The sequence below is a fragment of the Fistularia commersonii genome, chromosome 12 (genome assembly GCF_037954325.1).
Source record: "Fistularia commersonii isolate RoL2024-O1a breed Wild chromosome 12, RoL_Fcom_v1.0, whole genome shotgun sequence".
Classification (NCBI taxonomy): domain Eukaryota; kingdom Metazoa; phylum Chordata; class Actinopteri; order Syngnathiformes; family Fistulariidae; genus Fistularia; species Fistularia commersonii.
In genome coordinates, this window is record NC_141295.1 from 18,218,878 (window position 1) to 18,243,970 (window position 25,093).

Here is a 25,093-nt window from a genome sequence, read left to right on the forward strand (position 1 = left end):
TTGTTAATTTGCAGGGACAAAAATAACTTTTTCTTTAAATTAATTTTTTTTTTTTTTTACAAATAATACAACAAAACTCCTTTTTGATCTCCCTTTCACATCTTGCTGAATTTTGCTGATTTCAGTTGCTATTGTCACTGTTCATGTCGCTATCGATGGCTGGAATACAAAACCTCCTATCTGGAAAAAAAAACACTTTTTTCAGGAAATTTAAAAAAACATTTCATTTGATTATAGTACGGTCTTTGTTAAAGATATTCAAGAACATTCTATTGTTCAGACTTTATTTCTATGTTGTAATTTAAAAATACATAGCCTGTATTTTTACCACAAAGCAGATAAGTGTTTTTTACTAATATTTTCTGCTTCATTGTGCACATCAGTTTTTTCCAAAAAAAAAAAAAAAAAGGCAGGATTATCTTGCAGATAGACTGAAAATGTGGAGACGTCCCGTTTCTCACCATTCAATGCAAAAACCCCAAATTGAAAAATTTGCAGATAGGAGGTTTTGCATTCCAGCCATCGCTATCCTTGTTGTCGTTTTGGTTGCTGTTTTTTTTTTCCCCCCAATTCTGTTATCCATTCTTATCCTTGATGTTGTTATTGTTGTTTTCTCTGCTGTGTATTTATTGGTGGATGTCCTTTGTTAATTGTCTCTATTTATATTCATATTTATTGATATTATAGGGGGGCTGGACACCCTCCCTGGCTTCAAATCAATGTTTTTGACAAAGCTAATGGTTAGCGCTAGCCTAGCCACTCGCTATGCTGCTCTGCTGACTGTTATTATCCCGACGCACCTCCGTCCTTCCTATCCTTTATCAGCGCATGATGGGTGTCTTCTCCCGAATTCCCGGGCTTGAATTATTTCAATTATGTGAAAATTAAACCGTTATCGTACCACTCAAGTTGTTAGCGTATGAGTGTTAGCGCTACTGGTATTAGCCTCTGAAACCCCCCCTCCTGTTTGAACGTCGCCTTCCCCGTGGCCTTTTTTTCTCGACGGCTTGTCGGGAAATAAGATGTGACACAAGACACATAATCCTGCCATACTACTGTATTCCATCTTTCAAAAAGAAAGACAAGATTTTAATATTACTTAACAATATGTTAAAAGTAGCCAGTTTGGCTTCAGTGTTAATACAATATACACTCTATGACAGACTGATAGTGTGAGTATTGTTCTTTTTCAGTTTCCGTCCTGAAAGAATTCTGATACAAGCTGGCTACAGGTCAAAAGGAAAGAAAACAAAAAAAACTGTAACTGGTACACTTTTTACTCAACAGTTTGTTAAACAGAACCTAAAACCCCAAAAAAGAACATTTGTCAAGTATTTTGCCTTCCTTCTTGTCCGTGAAATGGGGAGGTGTGTGTGTGTGTGCGTATGTGTGTGTGTGTGTGTGTGTGTGTGTGTGTGTGTGGAGGGGAGTAGGGGGAGGTGGGGTGCGGTGTGAAGAGGTGGTGGGGAAGCAGGGAGTGGAGACCAGCTGACCAAGCCCCGTGGATGCCGTGCTAGGAGGACGGGAAACGATGGGATAGTAAGCCACAATATCTCAAATACATCTTTTAATTCCATAACAGTTTTTTTTTTTTGTTTCCATTGTGTCTTTTTTTTTCTGTGTGTGTGTGTGTGTGTGTGTGCGCGCGTGAAGGTAACCATCCAGACATTAGAAGCATCTTTTGACCACAGGTGAGCCAATAGGAGAAAGTAATTCCAGACCATGGCTTTTGGTTTCAGTCAAGAGAAATGCCCAACTCAGACTAAAAAGCACACAAGCACGCCAGGAGAACTAATCAGAAGAAACAGAGATTCATTTTTTCCTTTTTTTTTTTTTTCGTTTTGTTTTCCTTTTTTTTTCTCCCCCTCTCTCTATCTCTTTTTCTCTTTCTTGCTATTTTTCGAGTTCTGCGGGTCCGGATGGGTTTGTGTCGGAAACCGCGCGGCGACGAGAACAAAGCAAGGCAGCGTGGGTGTGATTTGGGCACGGCGGGTCGGGGACGGGGCGGAGGTGACGGGGAAGGGAGGGCGGTGTGGGTGTCGGGTGTAGCTGTTAAGGTACTGATTTGTGTCCTGACGGTCTCGCTAACGGCTTCAATGTGCAGCGAACGTAGCTTTCTTCAAGCTAAAGTTTGACCAGTTGATAGAAAGCCGCTGACGCGTCTGCCGGGCGGAATCCAAGCAGAACCTGCGCGGAGAAAAAAACAAAACAAAACACAACGCCGTTAGAAGAAAGCCTTCATTTGAAGCCGTTTCTATTTAACAGGTGGAAATGTAATCCCCGGATTTAGCTCTTCCACGGATTACTTGGGAACTCGTGCTCGATGATAGCGAATAAAAATGTGTGGAAAAGGTGATAAAATACTCTGACCTTTTGAAATATTCCACCTCCCGCTCGGTCTCGTCCATTTCAGTGCTATCCAGGTCGATGTCTTTGGGCAGGAATACGTCATCTGGGGAGGAACGAGGCCGACATGTGTTGATGCGGTTTCTCACAAAGGCGCCGAGCCGTGAAAATGAGGGGAGACGTTTCAAAATATAAAAATTCGGACCAGCGGAGCTGCAGTTTTAGCGCGACGTGAAGTCAAATGAGTCAGTCAGAAAATGTGTAACTGATATTTTGATATCTGGAGATAGAGCAACGAATGTCTACGACAGGGGCGTCCAAAGTACGGCCCACGGGCCGGTACTGGCCCGCCAGGGGGTCCAATCCGGGCCATTGCATAAATCTACAATTTGAAAAAAAAAAAAAAAAAAAATCATACACTACTTTTAAAAAAAAAAAAAAATGCAGTTCCTATATTGTCAGTGTTAGCAAAACGGCACAACATTATATGACTCCGAACTTACAGCAGATGGCAGCCATGCGGCTTCCGGGTCTGTAAATAACATTTTTACTTATTGTTAGAAATATAGCTGCTATTCCGTTGACCCCGACACCCTCATCAGCAAGATGGCGTTGTCAAAAAAAACAAGAGAAACGTGGACATGGAGTGTAGGGTTTTCCAAGAAAAATGAACTACTTAATAAGAAACTCGTATGCTTGACGTGGACGCAGCAAGTTTCGGTGCCACGATGAGACTCGTGATGGTCTAAAATACAACAAAATGCACAGAGAACTGAGAAGACAGAAGTGGAGCAAAGTGTTGTTGAAATTGCACTGAAGGAACGGTTTACTACATATAAAGATTTTTATCATTTACCCGTTCTCCTTTACACTAAAACAGAGGGAAATTTTGGAGTCAAGTTTTACTTCGTAATTATGATTTTACAGGTGCAACTCCCTTGACATCAAATTAGACCAATTGTGGCCAAAGTGAGTTTGACACCCCTGAATTAGGATGCTTGGAAAACCTGACCTGTCTAAGTACCCTAAGTAGTACCTAAGTTGTAGTAGCTAAGTAGACGTTGCAAGCGTTTATTTCTTTATTTTGTTAATTATACGCCGCCTCCCTGCCCGGGGGGTCTCAGACACCGCGACCGGCACATTTTCGTCGATGCGTTTTTACGTCAGAGGATACCAACCTATAGAGCAGTTCGTCTTGTCGCCCTTCTTCTTCTTGCTCTTCTTAGTTTTGCCTTTGGGCTGCGGGGACTCGGCGCTCGGAGGTTTGCCGTTCTGCTCCGTCTGCTCGGTCTGAGCGCTCGGAGGCGGGGACGGGGACGGGTTGGAGAGAGGCGGACTCCTCCTGTCTTCCTTCGTCTGAGTCGCCGTCGGCTGCTGCTGCTGCTGCTGCTGCCTTTTCCCGCTGGCGCTCCTGTTGTTGTTCCTCTCCTCCCTCCTGGGTTCGGCGGTCGGGGGAGGAGCCGGGGCCTCGGCGGGCCTGAGCCGCGTCGCTTTGGTCTCTGCGGCGTTGGCGGCGGAATTGGGGGCGACGCCGTTCGCTAGCTTCGCCGCGGCCTCCGAGCTCTTGGGCGACTCCAGGTCTTTCTTTACGGGAGCTTCGGGCACTTTGGCGGGCTGCCTGGCCTTGGCTTTGCCGCCGCCGCCGCCCTCGGGCGGGGGTGTGGAGCTGTGCCGCAGAGCCGCTGGAGTGTTGGGGACGTTGACGTCGGGAGAAAAGCCCTTTTCGCCCGTGCGTTTGGGGCTGTGCTGCGCGTCGGGCCGGGGTACGGGGTCAAACTTGGGTTCCTTCTGATCCGGGAGGCAGATGAGGGTTTGAAGCAGCTGCGACTTTCCGTTCTGCAGGTGATCTAGGACGTTCTGAGCTGTCTGTTTGAGGGGCTGCGGGTTGTTCTGGGTGGGAGCCGTGTTTTCCTTTGCTTTCTCTTTCTTTTTCTTCTTGGCGGCGCGGTGCTGCTGCAGCTCCTGCAGCCTCAGCAGTTCCTTTTGAAGCGCGGCTTCTTCCTCTTCCTGCCGCTGTCGCCGCTGCTGCTCCTCCAACAGGTGCTGCGCCTCTCGATAGCGAGCCTCCGCCTCCAAACGGGCCTTCTCCTCCATCTGAGCGACAAAAACAAGCTTTCAATACCGTCTCCGGTGCGATGTGCTGCGCTCCGAGCCGCGCCGAGGACGGTTACCTTCTTCTGTTTATGCCTCGCCCGTTTGGCCGCTTTGGAACTGGAAGTAGGTTTGCTGTCGGCGCTGTTGATGAACTGCAGAAGGTCCTCCACGCGCCGGTGGTCCTCCACCCCTCCGTCCCGCTCTATCACCGGCTGCTGCTCCTCGCGCTTCGGCTGCTCCTCCTTGCGCTTCGTCAGACGCAGGCGCAGCTTCTCCCGCATCTCTGCATAGTTTCGACTGGTCGGAGCTGCGGGCGGCTGGGAAGACAGCGCGCCGTGCGGACCTCAGTACAGCAGACCCAGTTTTGACCAAAACACAGAATATAGACATTTTCTAATGCAAGCCGGGATACGTATTGTTGCAGCCAATGTGCAGATAGTGATTATTACTGCGCGGCTACTTTGCTTTTTGCCGATGCTTCTTTACAGAGACTTTGGAACACCTGGTCTACGGATGGAGATCAGCGGGCAGGTTCTGAACCCTCCGCACAACATAACATAGCGGACATCTTTTGAGTTTCATTTCGATTCCCCCCCCCTGTAAATGAAACAATTTGTGTTTAATATAAGACCTTATGCTCCCGGCAGAGAGCTGCGTTCCTCTAATACAAACCTACCAGCAGTACCTTTTGCTCGCTCTAAGCGATCTCAGGCAAAACTGTTCTCAGTTCTACTACCTCAGCGGAGGAACAAACTTCCAGAAGCAACAAGACTAGCATCATCTATCTCTACCTTCAAGAAACAGGTAAAAACTGTTCTCTTTCAGGACTTTTTACTGCGCTGATGCCCCAGATCAGGTTAGGCAGCAAGTTAGGCTATGCAGTGTGTGTGTGTGTATGTTTGTGCATGTCTTTGTATAAAAAAAAAAAATAAAAATAAAAAAAAAAACTCACTAACCCAAGCTTACTGTTCTGTATATTTCCTGTGCATCGTATATTTGCAGTCCCTATGTCCTCTATTGTAAGTCGCTTTGGATAAAAGCATCTGCCAAATGCAATGTAATGTAATATTTCAACAAGGTTTACAGGGCTATTTCTGCCTATTCATTTTATTCATCGCTATTGATTTTGGTCGCTCTATTGATATTGTTGGTTGGATGGAGAAGGTTGATTCCCTGTGGCGACCCCTGAAGGGAAAAGTCGAAAGGGGAAGAAGACTCTATTTATATTGTTGTTTAGTTATAATTGTGTATTTTTCACCCTCACTGTTCCTTGATGTTGCCCATTGTCATTCCTGATGTTGTTGTTGTTGTTGTTGTCTGCTGTCTATTTATTCTTTAATTTATTCTTTTTTTTTTGTCTTATCTATTTACCGTAATTTTCTGCCGTTGCGGAGCGACTTTTTCACTAAAACAATGATGTGGCTAATATATGAATTTTTTTTGGGGATGAATTCTAAAATATTCTTTATTATATATTTAAATATTAAATATATTGATATATGTAATATTAAATATTTTTATTTTTATTTTTATGAATTCTAAAATATTCATCCTCGTCACGTCAGACCGATGAAATGACCGGAAAATTCTGAGTCCGTTCAACTCCGACACCAAATAAGACGACTTTGACGGTTTTATTGCGCAGGAGGAAGCCCGAGATAGCGATCGGCCAGCCGGTGCGGCTTATATTGACCTACGTTCAATAGTCTGGAAATTACGGTATATTTATTATCATATTTATTTCCTTTTTTTTGACATAACGGTTATGCTGCATTGACAGGGGATCAATAAAGTTTATCTGATCTCATCCCGTTCAGAGTGTGTGTCTCTTACGCCGCCGTGGCCGAAGAACTCGCAGTAGCAGCAGTCACAGTACTTTCCCTCTTTCTGGTTGGTGGACGTGGAGGTGGAGGAGCTGTGTTCGGAGCAGCTGTCCTCGTCCTGGCTCTCCTCGCCGTCGTACGGCTGGTGCTCGTAGGTCCCGTTCCCCTCGCAGCGATGGCCTTCGCAGTCGGGGTCACTGAGAAAAGGGCGGTGGGTGTGGGAAAAAAAAAAAAAAAAAAAAAAAAATGCACGTTTTTTTTTTTTTTTTTTAACCTCGTGTTTTATTTCTACTGTCTGCTGGTTGCGTTACCTGCAGACGCTGGGCGGGGCGCTGATGGGACCGTCTGCGGAGGAGGCCGGGGGCTCGGCGGGCGGCAGGCAGAGACTCTGGTGGGCCTCCGCGAAGTCCGGGGCCGGGGCGGCCATCTTTGGAAAGGGCTGCGATGCCATCGTGGGGAGGTGCGCCGTGGGCGCCGGGGGAAGGGAGGGGCCGGAGAGCGGAGGGAGGGAGGTCAGGCCCGCGGAGCTGCCTCGCGGGGCGGCCGCAGCCGGCTGCCGGTGGTCCTCTTTACCCAGACTGTGGAACACCTCATCTATGGAAAGAGATGATTAGCTCGGAGGTTCTGAACCAGCCGTACAACACAACATCGCGGACATCTTGAGTTTTATTTATCCCCCCCCCCCATGTAAATGAGACTATATGTTTTACGGGGCAAGCCGCCCCTGGAGGGGGAGGGGACGACCCTCCCCCTCCAGGGTGAAATGGCGGCGCAGTGATGTCACACAGGGGAAGCTCGCCGTCTGTCACACAAGCTTGAACGGCGGCCGTTTTTACTCTTGTGACATCACAGCTTCCCCCATAGGGGCTTCCCCTAGTGATGTCATACACACACACACACACACACACACACATACACACACACACACCGGTCCAGACGAATTGTGCAACTTATGCCATGTGTTTATAGGTAACCATAGTTACAGCAATTACTCTGATAGTAACTTTATGACTGGGATGAATTATTTTGTTTACTCTTGCGGTCACTAGTAAAGTATAGCAACAAAAATAGTAGTTGCTAATCTTGGGGGAAATGTTTTATGAATCAGCGTTTGATTTGAGTTTATTTTCACTAAATGATGTGTAAATGAGTTTTTTGAATAGACGTCTCTTTTAAGACACTGCAGTGAATATAGTAGCTCATGGAGTCGTGCACGGCGTTCCCTTCTAGATATTTAAAAGAACAGCCCGCTCTGGCTTTGCGACGTCGTCGACTTACGCCGTTCTGTGCTTACGTCACCATCTGCCATAAATCCATGAAGAAAGTCTCGTTCTGCGTTTGTTACATTTAAACAAATTTCGCGTTGGGAACTGGTTGTCGAGCGCAGCGGATGAAAATGTCGCCACGCGGCGCTTTGCGAGGAAGACAGCCTTGCTTACATTTGTAATACATTCGCTCTCGTTTGTGTTGTGGTTCATTAGAGTCTTCATTAATGCTCCAGAGCGTAAGTGTACTTTTTATTTTTACCGTCTATTGTTTATTATGTCCTGAATCAGGGGTGTCAAACGTACGGCCCGTGGGCTGGTACCGGCCTGCCAGAGGGTCCAATCCAGCCCACTGAATGCGTTTAAAATTTGAAAAAATGCATAAAAATCTGTAAATAAAAATTTTTTTTTTTTTATATAAAAAAATAAAAATAAAAAATAAAAATGCAGTTTCTATATTGTCTATATTGTGACGTAAGGGGCATCAGTTTTAGTCAGTGTTAGCAACATGGCTAAACACTATGTAACACAGACCTTAGCGCAGATGTTAGCAATGTAGCTTCTGGGTCTGTAAATAGCAGTTTTACTCATTGTGAGAAATGGACCTGCTTTCTGTCAGACCCGACACTCTCATCAGCAAGATGGCGTTGTCAAAAAGAGAAGAGTAGACGTGGAGTGTGGGGTTTTCCAAGAAAAATGAACCACTTCTAATTTGATGGTTAAGGTTAATACACTGCTCAAAAAAATAAAGGGAACACTTAAAAAACACATCCTGGATCTAAATGAATGAAATATTCTTATGAAATATTTTGCTCTTTACACAGTTGAATGTGCTGACAACAAAATCACACAAAAATGATCCATGGAAATCAATTGTATCAACCCATGGAGGTCTGGATTAGGAATCCCACTCAAAATTAAAGTGTAAAAACAAACTCCAGGCTGATCCAACTTTGATGTAATGTCCTTCAAACAAGTCAAAATGAATCTGTGTTGCTTCCTGAGTGGACACTATGATTTCACACAAGTGTGATTGACTTGGAGTTACATTGTGTTGTTCAAGTGTTCCCTTTATTTTTTTGAGCAGTATATAAAACTTGTATCCTTGGTGTGGATGCGGAAAGTTTTGTTGCCATTATGAGACTCGCCGTGGCGGAAAATACAACAAAATGCACGGAGAAGTGAGAAGACAGAACTGAGGCATTGTGTTGTTGAAATAGCACTAATTTTTCTTCACGAATCTCGGGTTGTTCGTCATGTATTTTTTAAAGGAACAGATCATTACATATAAAGATTTTTATCATTTCCCTGTTCTGAAAAATTTGGACTAAGTGTTACTTCTAGGTAATTACGTTATGATTTTACCGCTCCGACCAAAAATGCCCCGGACCAAAATGAGTTTGACACCCCTGGTCTAGATGATGTTTTGCTCATACTAGTATTTTCTAAATACTGTTGTGACGTGGAGATGCTCGGACGGCGGGGAACGGGATATTTACTAGACTGGACAGTGGTGGCGGTGCAGGACATGGAGGACATGGAGGCGGACGTCGCCATCACCACCCGGTTGGTCTCCATGAAGGCATCCTGGAAATTGTAGAGACACTTCTTCTTGGCGCTGCTCTTCTTCTGCTCTTTGGCTTCCGAAGAGGAGCACGAAGACGAGGAGGAGGAGGAGCACAGCGACGAGGAAGATGAGGGGGGTACGGAGGGGGGTAGCGTGGGGTGTTCCCCTTGGGGCCCAACGGACGACGGGGGGAGCGAGACGTCAGCCATGGGTGGTCCGAGCATGTCGCCTGCCGGTCATTTGAAAGGAGATGTGAGATTTTCCTTCGTTTTTCTTTTTTTTTTTTTTTAACGTCGTAAGATTCTCATCTTGCTTTCGGCCGTCTCACCTGACAGCGAATCGGGCAGCAGCACCGAGGAGTTCCAGCTCTTCATCACTGCCGCGTCCCACAGGTTCTCAAACTTGAGCGACAGGCACTGCAGTGAGCTGTTCCAGTCTCCGGTGCTGCCGGCGCCGCCGAAGCAGTTCTGGTAGACGTGCTCCGGCAGCGACGGGCTGAACGCCAGCTGCTTGGCCACCGAGTGGTTGGATGCTGGATTCGGGGGCAGGGGCTTGACGACAAACACCACGGAAACGGGTTATTATGTTGTTTTCAAGGTTCGAGCAACACCCGGGAGACTTTGCGTCCCCGGTGAATGAATTCATTCGGGGAAATTACCGTTATAGAAAAAATAAAGACCGAGATTAGTTTGACGATTAGCGACATCTTTGCGTTGTTCGATTGACTGGTTTGTAAATAAACAACAAAGAACTAGATGTTGATGATAGCCAAGTCTTGATCGTGTTGTCACCAGACATTTTGCACATCTATGATGTACCGTAATTTTCCGGACTATAAGCCGCTACTTTTTTCCCCACTATTTGAACACTGCGGCTTAAACAACGATGCGGCTAATTTATGGATTTTTCGGGAGCTAACGGGCTTTCCATTTTTTGTGTGGCCCCTTGGGGAAAGAGATTTGGCATGAAGCGGACTATGGATTTATACCCGCACACGATGACCCCGTGCGTTGGCACAACATGCTTCAGGCAACGAGGCTTACAAAACTCATGAATAAAAACAAACAATATTTCTTCTTTTGAATCACCCTAATTTCCGGACTACAAGCCGCTGCTTTTTTCCCACGCTTTGAACACTGCGGCTTAAACAACCATGCGGCTAATTTACGGATTTTTTTTTTTTTTGTGCTAATGATCTTCACGCCGCCAAAACATTTCGCCTTGTCACATCGGACCGATTAAATTACAGTGAAATGCAGACATTGAAGAAGACGACTTTAGTGGTTTTAGTGCGCAGGAGGAAGACCAAGATAGCGATCGGCTGGAGTGGGACGAAGCGGGGATAGAAAACGGATGGACTTTTGGCTTATTCATTATTAATCTTTACCTTACTGGTATGTATTTAATTTGAAGTAAAACGTGGAATGTGTGTATGTATATGTACACATAGATTCATTTGGGTATTTTTCACCGGTGCGGCTTATATTCAGGTGCGCTCAATAGTCCGGAAATGGCGGTGGATCCCTTCTGAAAGAACATCCTGATAGCGTACAACTCGGTTGCAGTTTCCCCCCGTTCCAAACGTTAACGCTGAAGCCGAGCACGACTTGAGAAAACGAAATCGACCCCCCCACCCCGCGGTGAAGGAGCTTCACATTAGCGCTCGGCTGGAGGACGGTCCTCACCTTGTTGTGTGTGAGCGGAGGGCTGGGAGGGTAGAGCGTGGGGTGCAGTAAGGGCCGGGAGAAGTTGTGCAGGGGTAGGTGGCCGTGGATGTGGGGGTAGGGGTGCGGGGTGGGCTGGGCGGGGGAGGTCTTGCTGTCGGTGAAGAACTGGTGTCCAACAGCGGAGGGGGGCGCGGCGTGGAGTCGACTAGGGGGGAGGCATGTGGCGGGGCCCAGGGTGGAGGAGCCGGGGTCCTGGTTGCACACGTGGCACTCGCAGGCATGCTGGGCTTGTTCTACCTTCAGTGGTAACACAAAGGTCAAATTACGGCGCCCGCTTTCATTTTTGCAAATTTCTCTGTGTTTCTTCTTTTTTTTCGTCGATATCACAGGATATGAACGAACGATCAGCCTTCACGATATTTGTTAAGTACAGAGGAGCCCCGACTTAGGAGTGAAACCGGTTCCGTGTCCGAGCTCGTAACTCAATTTGCCGGAATATCAAATTAAATTTCCACGTTGAGCTGAAACGCATCAATCCTTTTCCAGTCCCCTGGTTTTGTTACGTATTTCTAAAAATAAAAATGATTCTTTAAGAATAACAAATAATGTGAGAAAGTGTGTATGGATGTATTCGCTTTGCAGGCGGTTTGGGTTGAGTTTTTCATTTGGTGCTCTATCGCTTCACTCACTGGCTACACACTTTATGCTACATCGTGCTGCTAAATGTAACGTGCACACTTTGCTGCTCTTCATGTCTAAACTTCATGAACGCCGCTCCTATTTTCCAAACCGTCCCAAATCGGCTTTCAACGACTCTTCCGATGCCTCTACCATTGACGCTCCCGCCACCCGCCGCACCAAATCCCCGAAAATGTCTCCTGACAACACCTTCTCCATCTCCTCATGGACGAGTCCACGACACGCTTCCTCTGGGAAACCTACTGGCAGGCAGCATGTCTGACCCAGCACTTCATGGACAGCGACGGCCACGTGGGTGTCAAACATCCATCCCAATTGCTCTTAACTCAAAAAAAATAAAAGCAAAAAAATACCATTGAGCGACGGCTGGGATCTCGGAAAACTCCTCAGTCGATGCACAACTAAGTCAAGGCTCCACTCTACGTTCGTCGGTGAAAAGACGCGATCGTCTTTTCTCCTTCTGGTAGGAGATGTTTGGAAAAATGTACTTGTGCACGTTATAGAAACCTGACCGGCTGTTACTTATTTGACGTTCGTCAGGATTCGAATGAAAGACCTGATTTCATTGAACAAGACCGGCTGGACGTTCAAATACCGACAGGATCGGCGCTCGCATTCTCAGGCATTCCTGACACGGCCTTCTTCCTCATACCTGCTGGTGGTTGTAGGAAGGTGGGGGGCTGTTGGTCTTTCCCGCCGAGAGCTTTTCCTGGGTCTCCTGAGGATCTCCGCCGGCCTCGCCGTCGGCTTCCTCTTCATCACCCTCCGATGAGCTGCTGCTGCTGGTGATGTGAGGAGACTGGGGCCGGAAACAGAGCGGGGCGAGAGCCGAGTTAAGAAGCGGGAAAAGGGGCGGGAAGTGACGCTTCAGGAATCCTCCTGGAGGGAGAAAGGGAGGGACTCACCCCTGCTTTCAGAGCCACGTTTTCTCCTTCCCTATTCATTTCCCCGTGGAGGCCGTTGACAGCGGCGCTGACGACACCGCTGTCGTCGTAGCCGCTCATCGGGTAGATGTCACCGAACTTACTGGACAGCGGAGGCACTTCGTCGTCATCGCTGATACTGGAAGGAGAGAAAAAAGGAGCGGCTGTTTCGGGGGGAAACTCAAGAGAGGGGAACCGGCCGCTGCGGGGAAGAGGCGTGTACCGTCATTTCCCGACAATAAGCCGCTGCTTTTTTTCCCACACGCTTTGAAAACTGCGGCTTTAACAATTTATGGATTTTTTTTCTGGGTTAACGAGCCTCGTGTCGCCGAAACATTTGGCTTCGTCACATCGGACCGATGAATTTCCCGAAGATTTTAATGGATGTAGCGATCATGTGGAGTAGGGCAAAGCGACGGATGGACTTTTCCTTGTGTTTTTCATTATTTATCTTTTTCATCAGCCGTGTGACCGGTACTGTTTGGGGAAAAAAGGCCTATCCAGAACAAATTTGTGGATTTTGTATTTGATTAAAAGTACAAAAAAATAAAAAAATAAAAAAAAAATTCAGCGTAAGATCTTTCAGCGTAAATATCTTTTTAATAATTAACAAAGAAAACGTTTCTGTGTAAATATCTCGTGGACACCTGCAGCTTATGGACATGTGCGCCTATATATGTACAGTACTCACTTTTCACAGGAAAGTGAATTCCCGTGATAATTTTGAATGTTTTTACAGATATATTAACCCTCAACCCTCCCGAACACCGAGAAGTTTTATCTTTTCGGCAAAAGTCAGGAGGAGACATGGTCGAGCGTGGGGGTAATCGCAAAAAAACAGACACTTTCACAAACTAAATAGCACAACGTAGACAGCATTTACGCTTATGCAATAGTGGCGAAGTGGACCAGGACATTGTATGCTGGGTACAACCAAGAAGATCGTCCGCTTCTCTCCATGAACCAATCAGCACGAGGAACAGAACAACATGCTCAATCAGCCAATAGCATGCCGGGTGCGGATCTACTTAGCCAATGGTGTTCCATATGAGGTCTCACATGGGTACAATGGAGTTCGCAATGCCGGGTATCTTTGTTTACCAAAGGAGATGTCGCATTTGATTTAGTTTATAAAATTAATTTTAGTTTTCATTTACTATATTTTTTACCATTTTTTTTTCTCCTTAGGCTAGAACATGGTTATTTCATCCTGAAAAAAAAAAAAAAAAAAAAAAAAAAGAAAGAAACGGATATTGAAAATAACAACTTAAGAATGATAAATCTCAAAAACCAAATTACGAAACAAGTCTGCAAAGTAGCGAGGGTCCACTGTACACATATTTAGGTATTTCTAGCCGGTACGGCTAATATGCAGGTGCACTAAATAGTCCAGAAATGATGGTAATCACAACCAGGACAAACAACCTCACACTTCGTTTCGGTTCGCTTGAGGTTTTAACTTTTCATTTCAGAATAAGAACGCGTATGTTCGGCCTCACTTACAAGGTGTTGGTTTCCCCCTCGGGCAGAATGAGCCTCGGATGCTGCTGGATGGTGATGGGAGAGCTGGAGTTGGAGCCGGACGCCGAGCTGCCTGAGGAGAGGCTGGGCGGGTGGACCTCGGCCAGGTAGTCCCGAGAGGGCTCGCCCTGCAGAGGCAGCTTGATGTGAAGGTCCTCGGCGATGGGCGAGTCCATGATGCCGCATGTGAGGATGTGCGAGAGGCTGCAGTCGTCGCAGTTGCACCTGACGTTGGCAGAAAACGTCAGTCGCGTCGGGAGAGACACGTCGCTTTAGCCGCACGCAAACAGTCACACGGACTCACCTTCTCCGGTAATTACAGTTGGGACAGTCTGGAATACTGAGGCGAGATGAGAGCATCCTCATCGTGTCTGTAAAGTTGTTATCGCCGCCGGGAAGCTTCTTGCTGTTCGGTAACTGCGAGGAGAGTGCGGCCGATGTGAGCGAGGGAGCTATTTGAGGCTATCTGAGTCAAAAGCAGCTTTCTGGTCAATGTCTCCACATGGAGCAGGCACAAGGTGGAAATGAGAAAACTTTTTCAAACAGGAAAGTTAAGATAAGAACATCCACTGACACTAGAAGGAAAAATACGTTTATACACGCAGGAAGTCCTCATTTATGTGAACTGTGAATGCATTTAATTAGAAAGTCTCATCATTCTGACGCACGGCGTTTACGTTACAGCAAATATGGAGCTAGTTGGCGAGGAATACTAGGAAAACAGCTTTGTTTACATTCACTGGTTGTTCTTTTGTTTTTGTGTCATTCCAACTTCCGAAAAATCACGTTACATCCCTAGTTGCAGACCTGCTGTAATAGCATATCACATATGCTACATGCGTACATGTAGAGCAGGGCAAGCGGGCCACTATTCTCATTTAATTTTTATGCGCGGGCCAACTAGGTATCATGAAAATCGAACAAAATGAAAACCGCAATTTCAATCTTTAATTTCTTTGACATTTTATTTTAACTTTTATATCATTGATGATCATATAAATGTACCAACGTTATTTTGTTTGTAAAGACCCGAACAATAATAAAAATTAAACAAAATGAAAAAAGAAGCCGTTTCGAAGTTCAATATTGATTGAAAATACTTGTTAAAATATTTAAAGAAAAAAGTTTTGGCGGGCCGGATAAAAAAGCAAAATGCCAAAGTCTGATGTAGAGAAAGAGGTTTCTGTATTGTCTATCTCTCATCACAACGCCGCGATCCCTTACCTGTTCCTCTATGTATCTCCTCTGCTTGAAGAACTCCCAGTCCTCCTTCAGCATTCGCTGCTTGGACTTTAAAGTCTGGAAGCAGTCGAAAGGGACGGACGTCAACATCCGCCGACGAACGGCGCTTTGGGACGAACGGCTGAGAACACTCACATTTTTGCTGATCAAGGACTTGTGTGGCTCTGGTCTTTGGTTGGCGAGGGTCTGACCCTCCACCTTAAAAAGTAGCTACGAAAAAAAAAGACGACATCCCGTGTCAGTTGAATCCGTTGCCGGCTTTTAGGGTTTTCGATGAAATCCGCCTTTTGCGGGCGCGTACCTGTTCGTCCACGTAATCGTCGATCCTCTTCTCGCACTCCTGCCACTCAGCGGCCACCGAGGCCATCTCCTGCTGCAGCTGCTGGTAGCTCTCTAACAAGGTCCTGTACATGTCTTCATTGTAGGAATCATGGGAGGCTGTGCCGTGCCTGCAACGGGAGAATTTAAATAGAGCGTGTGTGAGGAGACCGTATGTAAAGCTGGTAGCTTTTCTGAAACTGATAAGTCTTACTTCAGCTGTGCAACCAGTGCAGGCAAACTGCTGTGCAAGATGGGTTCAGAGAACACCAAATTCTCAAAAAGGTGCTTGTTATGCAGCTCCCACGTCACCTGGAATTTCTGGAGGTGCTCATTCTCCTGATGGAAGAACACGAGGTGAGTGTTGACCCACTAGCGCTCAGACGGTGAGAGTATGCATTGGTTGTTTAGCATCGCGTGCTATCCGCTCACTCCCTGTGCATTTATCGCAATTTCCGCACTATAAGGCGCACTTTAAATCCTCACATTCTCTCAAAAATCAACCATTCACCTTATAATCTGATGTGTCTTAAGTGTGAATTCTTTTTACATTACATTACATTGCATTTGGCAGACGCTTTTATCCAAAGCGACTTACAATAGAGGACATAGGGACTGCAAATACACTTGTAAATACACGATGCACAGGAAATATACAGAACAGAATTCTTATTGTGCTTACTGACCTCCAACCAATTTTATGTGGCACACTGCGCTCAAACATCTGTCAAAATGTTTTAGTGCGACTTTGGTAAGCGACCAAGCCGCTCCGCTTGATTTATTGACTGTCGGCCCGTTCCCACCTGACACGGGGACGTCGTATTAAAGCGGATCCTCGGTTGAATATGGGTTGGAAGGTCAGACAACATTAAATAACAAATCATGTCGCGCTGGAATACAACGTTATCCCAACCTCGCATTAACTTCAGGTGTCCGCAATCGCTGGCAACCATAAACCGGTGAACAGTATGACGTACGCTTACCTCCACCACTTTTTGTAAAAGCGCTACGTACTGTGCTTCAACAGAATATTACTGTACATCTGTGTGTATGAGGAGCCTCAAAACACCTGGTCAGGGAGATGCTCACGAAGCGGAATTCAAACTAAATTTGTCTCGCAGTTGACGATGGAAAATAGAGCGGCGGCCAAAGAATTCAACATGAATGAATCAATGGTACGGAAGTGGAGGAAGCGAGCAGATGAACTGCTGCCAAGTAAAAGAAGACCAAACCGTCTCAGAGCGAACAAAGCGAGAGGAATAAGATGAATAAAATTGGACTAAACTGTTTTGTTTCACTTCATATACTGTATACTGTTAAGCACCAAGTTAGGCTATGCAGTGTGTGTGGGTGTGTACGTTTTTGTCTTAAAAAAACAAAACAAAACAAAAAAAAAACGAACCCCAGCTTACTGTTCTGTATATTTCCTGTGCATCTTGTATTTGCAAGTGTTATTTGCTGTGCTTATGTCCTCTATTGTAAGTCACTTTGGATAAAAGCGTCTGCCAAATGTAATGTAATGTATGTTTTAACGTGCGCCTTATGTATGAAAATAGACCCGTTCATCGATATGCGCCTTCTAATGCGGTGCGCCTTATTTTGCAGTCCGCAAAATACTGTATCCCGGCATCTTTTTCTTTGTTTTGCTATGCAAATATTACACATGTGAAAAGGAGCACCCACCAGGGTGAGCAGGAAGCTGCTGATGGTGCGTGCAGCTTGACAGAGGGCGTTGTACTCCTCCAGCAGCAGCGAGATGAACTGGTGGGCTTGAGGGGGACCCTGAGCCGCGGCCACGGTCCCCGCTGGTCCTGCGCTCTTGGAGCCCGCCGAGAGATGCTTCAGTAGCCGCACCTTCATTTCCAGGACGTACTCACGCGCCTGCTGCTCCAGCCTCTGGTACAGCTGGTAGGGATCCTTCTCGCAGAGTCTGAAAGTGGCAAAGTTGATGGTTAGCGTGAAAGGAGCCTGGGCTCTCGCAGGTCTTACACGGTGCAACAGTGACGCCTAGTGAACAAATAGAGAAATCACATCCGTGGAGATTCTCCGTCATCTTGTCAAAATCTTCTCGCCTCGGCAGCTGGACTTGAATTTCTTCACTCGTAGACGTTTCATCACCTCATCCGAGAGGCTTCATCAGTTCTAATAATCTATTTACACAACAAGCCACCAAATCTAGATCGTCCCAAACACCGGACAGTTATAATCGTAACTCCGCGTAGGTCATTGGAACTGAAGAAGCCTCTCGGACGAAGGGGGGAAACATCTTCACGTGAAGATATTTAAGTGCGGTTGCCAGACGAGAAGACTTCGAGAAGAAATAACTGCAGTGCTGAGGAGCCGTCAGGGTTCTGGAGATCATTTTCAGGACGTCTCCTGTCACGATTTAAGCAATAATCCATCCGGTGTGACCGACATCGAGGTGTTCCTCCGAGCGTACCGATCAACCAGCTCCTTCATTCCCTCCTTGTCTCGCTCCAGGGGCTGGTCGTGGTCGTCCGCCAGCGGCGTTCCCGTCTGACGGTAGATGCAGCGCACCAGGTAGCGGACCTCGGACCAGTGGTTCTGAAGCTGCTGGGATTCCCTCTCTGACTCGGCGGAGATCTCTCTGTGATTGCGGGCGGGAATGCATGAAAAGGTCACATCATTCGTTTGGAAAAACAAACAAACAAACAAACGGTGAATCTTAAAAGTCACGCAGGTGCACCTGCTGTGGACTGACCGCCTCTCGCTGCAGGCCTCGCAGCTGCAGCCTGTGTCTGCAGACATGGGCGCGGTGAGGTCAGGGGGAGGGAGCATGGGTAGTGTAGGCGCGGCGGTCAGTCGGTCCCCTGCCGCCGCTTCCTGGCTCAGGTTTCCATTACTAACAGGCATGTGCAAAAGGAAGTCCTGGCTCTGTGAGGAAAAGACAGAAAATCTTCCTCAGTGACAGCGGTAAATCTGCAAATGCTGCAGCGCCGCGTCCTTTTACGAGTGCGCCTCCAGACTTTTTCGACAATAGGCCTAAAACAGAAGTCCATAACGTTAACGAGAAGCCGCTCTCCGTATCACCGGGTGCTTCAACAGAATAACTGCATACAGAAGCCGTCGCTTGAGCCGAGAATATAAATGAAGCTACGGCTTGCCAGGAAATATATTTTTGAAGCCAGCGCTGTGGGTTTTAGAGGTCTGGACTTTGTTACATCTCAACAATAAATTACGCCTCTCTCAACCACCGTGGCATCCAGAAGGTCAGAGAGGAAGACGTGATGGGAGTCGACAACAAATAAAAGGTAGAAAAAAAAAAAAAAGGAAGGCGGTCGATGAGAGCGACGAGGGAATGAAATGAGTCAAATTAGAATTTTAATCAGATAGCAGGTGGAATGGCTTACAGATAATAATGGCCGTAGTTGCGAGCTACTGTTTTCATTCACGTGCGAAATTGAAGAAATTCCAGTCTATTTCAAACCAACAAGACAACGCACGCTTTCGTTCCGGAGCGAGGAATCCGATGCTACCGGATAACGGCGGCGTTTACGCCTCGCCGTCTGCTGGAAAGACAGGTCGGCGCGGCGGCGAGAGGTCGCCACGGCGTTGAATCATCCGAATAAAAGGGAGAGCTGCCCGCAGCGCAGAGATCTATTTTATCCATTCTTTTCTGAAGACGGCTTCCTTCCATGGAAATGAGGTTGCTGCTTAATATCTACTTGCTTGTGGCCAGAAAGAGACATCGTCTGTATTATAACCGTAAGTCAGCTCATCTGCGAATGAATTTCCTGCTCAATCGGGCCAGAAACGCACAATGTGTCATTATTTTTCAATAAAGCGATCAGATTAAAAGACGCTCATGTTTATCTTAGAGGCCGCGATCTGAGAGGAAATTGCAAATTCGCAGCTTTCCTCAATATGAATGAAAAACACATCTCTCACAGGGCTACTATTTCCTGAATCCCACGTGTCTGATGCAAGTTTTCCCCGGCCATACATTCCTAGATATCAGAGTTTATTAACAAATGTCTGTGTCTGTGAGAAGACCAGAACCATATAAAAGCAGGAGACCTCTTTTTTTTTTCTAAATGCATGGTAAATTTATGACTTGCAAATGTTAATCTTGAAAATCTGCTGACAACACGCAAAGGCTTCACAGAAGCCAATGAAGGCTGCTAACGCGGCTAACCTGCGAGGCTAGGCTAGGCTTCCCAATACCGTCTGATCCTGTCTGACCCGAGCTGATGGATGTGCATCCTCGTCAAATTTCTGCGCACGCAGACCTAACTGTTTCTGCAGCTGCTTCCTACCAAGAGCTTCGCAGCGGTTTGGCGTTGCTCGGGAGCGAGCCCGGAGCGATGCGGAGCGGCAACGTGAGCTCCGGCAGAGAAACTGCAATGGAACAATGCATCTATAAAAGAAATCGACGGGCAGCAATGAAAAAAAAAAGGGACTTTGCGGCAAAATCTGAAGCTTTCCCAAAAATATTAAAATACTCTCTAAAAAGAACGTGTGCACAGAGGTACTTTTAAAACTTTATTTCTGTATCAGGGAGCGTTCACGCTGTCGGCTCCACAACTCGTGTCTTCTGACATCTGCGAAAGGTGGGGAAAGCTGCGCGAGAAGCGCATCTGAGCGTTGAACGTCTGGGGGCTCACATCAACATCAAATCGTGATTTTTGAACAAAAAAAAAAAAAAGAACCAAAGCCAGACGGGTGGAGCTGCACGTCATGCCTCTGATTACAGAGCGGCCGTGCAATAAATAAAAAAAAAAATTTAAAAAACTCCATCAGGGCTTTCGATGCGGACGGGAACGTCAGCGATGGGGTGGTGTCGGTTTTATCCGAATGTGAGTTTCTGTGATAAAAAGCTACTTTTCTCAGTGTGAAATCCAGCCCGGTGGGTTCACCCATGCACACCTGTGGAATCCCTGCCGCTGCTCTTTTTTATTCTAGCTCCTGCACACGGCGTGAACCTCGCGTAAAGCAGAAAAACATGAAAGCGAGGCAACTTTGTGCTGGAAAACCTCAATTATTCCCACATGGAAACAGACTACTCTGCTCCTTGAGCCAAAGGTTGGACAACTTTTGCAGCGACGCGTCGTCCTTAAAGAAATTAAAGACGTGTTTATAATTAAAAGCCGCTTACAGATAATCGCCACTGCGACGTATAAGACTCACAGCCTCTTAATGGCAACCCAAGGGAAAAGGAGTGACATTGTGTTCCAGAGAGAAAAGAAAAAAAAAAATAAAAATGTGGGTATTGAATCACAAGATTGTTTCCACTCCTGAATTATTTTTATCCTTAAAAGACACAGGCTGAGCACATAGCATGAGACGCGTAGCATAAGGAGTCTTTATACAGAGACGTGCCGGACATGGACGTCAGGGTGGAGATACTACAAAAGCCCCGGGGTCTGTCTTCAGGCCCGAGGAAATTCCATTTGGTGTCATTTTCACAACCTTGGTTAAGTGGAAATATACAACTAATACTACGACAGTGAGATTACCCATTAAAATAAAAAATAAAAAAGTGCAAAGCAGAAATACCCAATCACAGCTGAATGCAAAATAAGGCGAAAACGCCGTGTCAGTGCTCTTCGAAACGCCGCATTTAAGCGATGATCATTCGCACCTCTACAGCCGTTCAGGCATAGAGATACGAGGGTGCTTCATAAACACAGATGGGCTGCATTGAAATTAAAATGAAATACAAAACTGTGTCGGTGAAACAGCTTGTGCCCGGTGTCACTTCTGAAAGGTATTCGGGAAGGGAGCTGCAGAATTTTGCATCGGATACAGTCTTTTCAAGTTTCTTTTTTTTTTTTTTATCATTAGTAACTAAACCTTGAAAACCCTGACTGTGTCACAGAGCTGAGTGACTGGATGGATGTAAACTCTGTCGGCAGTTCAGTGCTCAACCGACTCGGTAAATAAACCGAAGTTAAAAGAGTGCGCATTTACGCATGTTCCCGAGGCATCGGATGAGTCGTTCCCATAACAGGTCGGTTATTAAACAACAATTAAACGGGGGCTGTCAGATCCGATCGATCGGTGCTGAAAATAGCGGCGGACAGCTGTTCGCCTGCCCCGAGAAACCACCCGCGAGTAGGACAGCGTTTTCCCGAGCGGGGACGCGGCGGCCACCTTACTTACCCCCAACGTCTGCTCCAGAGCAGTGTGCCGGTCCTCCTTCTCCACCGTGCGCCGGCAGTCGGAGCAGACCCAGAGCGGAAGCTGGAGGGCGCTGGGCGTCTTGGCGGGCTGCGCCGTACCGTTGGGATCAGAGATACCAGCCTCTGAGGGCAGCGTGCTGTCCTTGCGCTCGCATCGACACAGAAGGCAGCGGTCGCCCGGCGTGTAGGGAGCCCGCTGGTTCAGGCCGAACGTGAACGGGGTCTGCGGTTTGTATTTTAGTGCGTGGTGGAGAGAGAAAGGGAAACGGGCGGTCAGTTTGGCACAGCGAGTGTCACATAACTGCCATGTAAAAACTCGGGATGTTTTTTTCATCTCCGAGAAAATAAGACTGCTGACGTGTTTGTGAAATGTAACGTTTTCAGGGACGGCGACGCTTGACGATAATACGCGGGATAAACGTGACAAGCAGACGGGGGAAATCTGACGTTTGATTTTCCCAGCCCCGAGCAGATATGGAGACTCACAAATTCGGGAGTATGGTGTTATCTTTTCTACTACGTATATCAATATCGAGCTTAATCATACGCTATCTGCCGTAATTCCAGCGGACACAAGCTTGACAGTGAACAACAACGGCAGCGGTGAAAACACATCTAGCGCCTAATAACAGTTAAACGTATCGAAACCTTGCAACGAGTTCCAACGTGAAACGAAGGGATGAAAATCAAACATATACAAATATGACTCTGCCTCATATATTCCCGGGATTTTGCAACAAATTGTGTTACACACAGAGACATAAACTCAGTTTAACAGCCACATAACCCGTTATGACAAAGGCCAGGGTGGTTCGTTTTATTCACCATTTGGACTGAGTTATGTTGTGTTGTCAAATGATAATAAAGGACAATGTTGCAGCCATATTGATTATATAGCAAGGTACCCATATTTCATGATCTGAAAATGTGTGCAAGTTTACGCTCCGGTGGGAGTAATTAAATGTGTTGCAATTATTGAAGGAAAAAAAAAAACTGCAATGGCACTAAAAATGAGGCTTTATATAGCAATCCATTCTGCATTTTAAGGGATATTGGAGAGTTTTTCTTTTAAAGAGCACTTTGTCGGGGTCAAGCAACGTCAGACGATGCTGTAATTTTTAACTACGGTGTTTATCGATGCGACATCGCTGTCCAAAATCAGTTGCACGGTATTTTAATATTCCCTGGGGATTCTTCCCCTTCATTATATCCCCTTGAAAAATGGGTGAATGCCAGGAGTAACTTCCGAGGTGTAAGCATTGTGAACCTGGTGTAAAGAAAAAAAAATAGTATCAAATTTTAGAAAAAATTGCTTCAAAATAGTATCTAAGTGTGTTAACTGTGTTCTGAACGAGGGGGGGGACTGCAAAGATATTATTCAACTGGCTGCCATCCCGCTTCTGGTGTATTTTCTGAACGTTATCCCGTCCATTGAGTCATCGAGTTTTAATTTCATGCTACGAGGGCGTAGCGACTGTAAATGAAGCCATCCTGAGATGTGGCTTCTATTGTCTTGTGTTCCAGTCGAAGGTGCAGTGGACGGCTGACGTGAATGTACCTGAAGGACTCCGGAGAAGTCAGCATTCACTGGTCCTTCTGTAAACTGTGGTGTAACGCTGTTGCTCACCTTAACCTGAGGGATTAAATCAATGCAGAGTTACATTCAGCTGACCGCTTGTCACTTCGCTCAGATCACAATACGCACTTGAAAAATCACAATCGGTTTCCCACAGAAAGTTTTGCGACGAGAGCTGAAAGGAGTCCGAGTCGCACTCATTGCAGTTTATAATTATCTCTGGCAACCGTGGCCGACGGACTTACTAAGTGCAGCATCACATTTCAAAACATTGCTTAGTGGAGTAGGGAGTCCGCTCTTTGTCAATATTCGGATGAAATACAGTGAAGTCCAGCAGCAGACGCGCCCGGTGGCTTTTGAATTGCAACATGGGACCGATGACTCAAATCTTTTTATGTTAATTATGCAATTGAGATTATAGATGATTGTTCAATATGCCAGAAAAATCATTAACGACCAGAGCATTTGCCACCAGCTGTAAGTGGTTGTTGCTCTTACAAACACTGAAGCTAAGTAGGTTCACCCTGATGGAGTGGAGGCAAATATGAGGCGATGCAATGTGAACTTTGTAGGATGAGGTGCAAAAACTAAACATTACAATTGAGAGAAATCGAGTGTTGGGGAAACCACATGCACCTCCAAAGCGAATTTTAAACGGATATTTATGAATCGGAAACACGATAAATAGAAGTCAAGTGCACCGTCAAAGCAATCTCCTTATGTAAACACGGAATTGTTTATTGTCAACTCAAGGTGTAACGTTGTCAAAGTGATGCTTTTACGGCACAATAAATACTATAGTGGTCATTAATTGGTCGGATCTTGCAAAGACTATCCACAATGTGCACGGACAAAACTTTACGAGGCAGTTTAGTTGGGATGTTAGCTTAATAAAAACACATCAAAGGCCCGATGGCAGGGAAGTTCCCCAACCTGTTAGCATTAGCTAGCACTAATGTTTATCTTTTTTTAGCGGCACGGCAACTATTTTGCCCGCTATTCCCTTGAATAATTGTGGTTTTGCCAGTGTGATCCAAGCGACGGATTGGCGTTTTGGTTCAAATAATGCTTAGTGGTGACTTAAGTTGCTGTCGACCACCGAAGCTAACGATGATAGTCTCATCGTTCGGACAGGACACAAGTAGCTTCATTTTTCGCCAGCTTATAACACCAAAATAAAAGCACTCCGACCTCAACCGTCCGGCTACTTTGTGCTGCTAGTCGTTCATCTGGGTTCGGAAAACATAAGAAAGAGCATGAGCCGAGCGTAGTGTCATTTATTTCAAAATAAGTTTCATAGTTTAGCTAGCTAGCTGCCTTCCTTCCTCCAGTTTCGGGCCCAGATAAGATTTGTGTCGATGATAACACTGCTAGCTGGTGCTTCTCGTTTTGACATCCACTGGCGGACGCCTTGAGTTGCTCTTACCTCTCCGTTAATGCCCGCGATGGACCCAATATTCCCGTTCCCTGAGCTACCAGGTGTTAAAAAGCTCACGACAGAGGCAGGTGTTGATGTTCCCGCACAGCCCAGGGCCGAAGCAACCCCGGCCTTGCCACCGCTGGTGTTGCAGACAGCACTGCAGCTACTGCCACCGCCCCGCTTGTTCTTCCTGCGTTTAGCCCCTCGTTTAGCATCGGTTGGACTCATTTTATCCACAACAGGAGCGAGACAACGTGCCGTCCACACTTGGCAGAGTCTCGAGTGGAATGCCAGGCGCGATCACTGAAGTATCACTACGGGATAGCGATTTAGAGACTCGCAAAACGACAGAACCTCAGTTCCATGAAAGTGCAAGCCGACTTCATAGATTCCAATATGGCCACTGACTGTACTGCCTCAGCCTGGCTTCGGTTTGCGTTGAAACGTAACTATGCGTTTCGTCTCCCGGGGGCTTCTGGGAAACCGAGT

General features: G+C 46.4%; 1 protein-coding gene across 2 annotated transcripts; it reads right to left on the reverse strand.

Moving 5' to 3' along the window:
• Nucleotides 1-1,053: 1,053 nt before the first annotated feature.
• Nucleotides 1,054-24,968, reverse strand: fam193a (family with sequence similarity 193 member A). Of its 2 annotated transcripts, none has more exons than XM_086157507.1 (23): nt 24,611-24,968; nt 23,167-23,241; nt 21,589-21,831; nt 18,188-18,360; nt 17,906-18,073; nt 17,149-17,395; nt 15,680-15,804; nt 15,449-15,596; nt 15,283-15,357; nt 15,130-15,204; nt 14,210-14,322; nt 13,888-14,130; nt 12,367-12,523; nt 12,114-12,260; nt 10,781-11,059; nt 9,424-9,646; nt 9,028-9,324; nt 6,575-6,857; nt 6,274-6,460; nt 4,518-4,757; nt 3,525-4,440; nt 2,371-2,452; nt 1,054-2,187 (listed from the first exon to the last, which is right to left on the reverse strand). In XM_086157507.1, the coding sequence occupies exons 1-23, from the start codon at nt 24,830-24,832 to the stop codon at nt 2,094-2,096; spliced, it is 4,812 nt and encodes a 1,603-aa protein (XP_086013633.1). In that variant the 5' UTR covers nt 24,833-24,968; the 3' UTR covers nt 1,054-2,093. The 2 variants fall into 2 exon arrangements, with proteins under 2 accessions (XP_086013633.1, XP_086013632.1); XM_086157506.1 differs by having other exon boundaries at nt 18,173-18,360.
• Between the last annotated feature and the right edge of the window lie 125 nt (nt 24,969-25,093).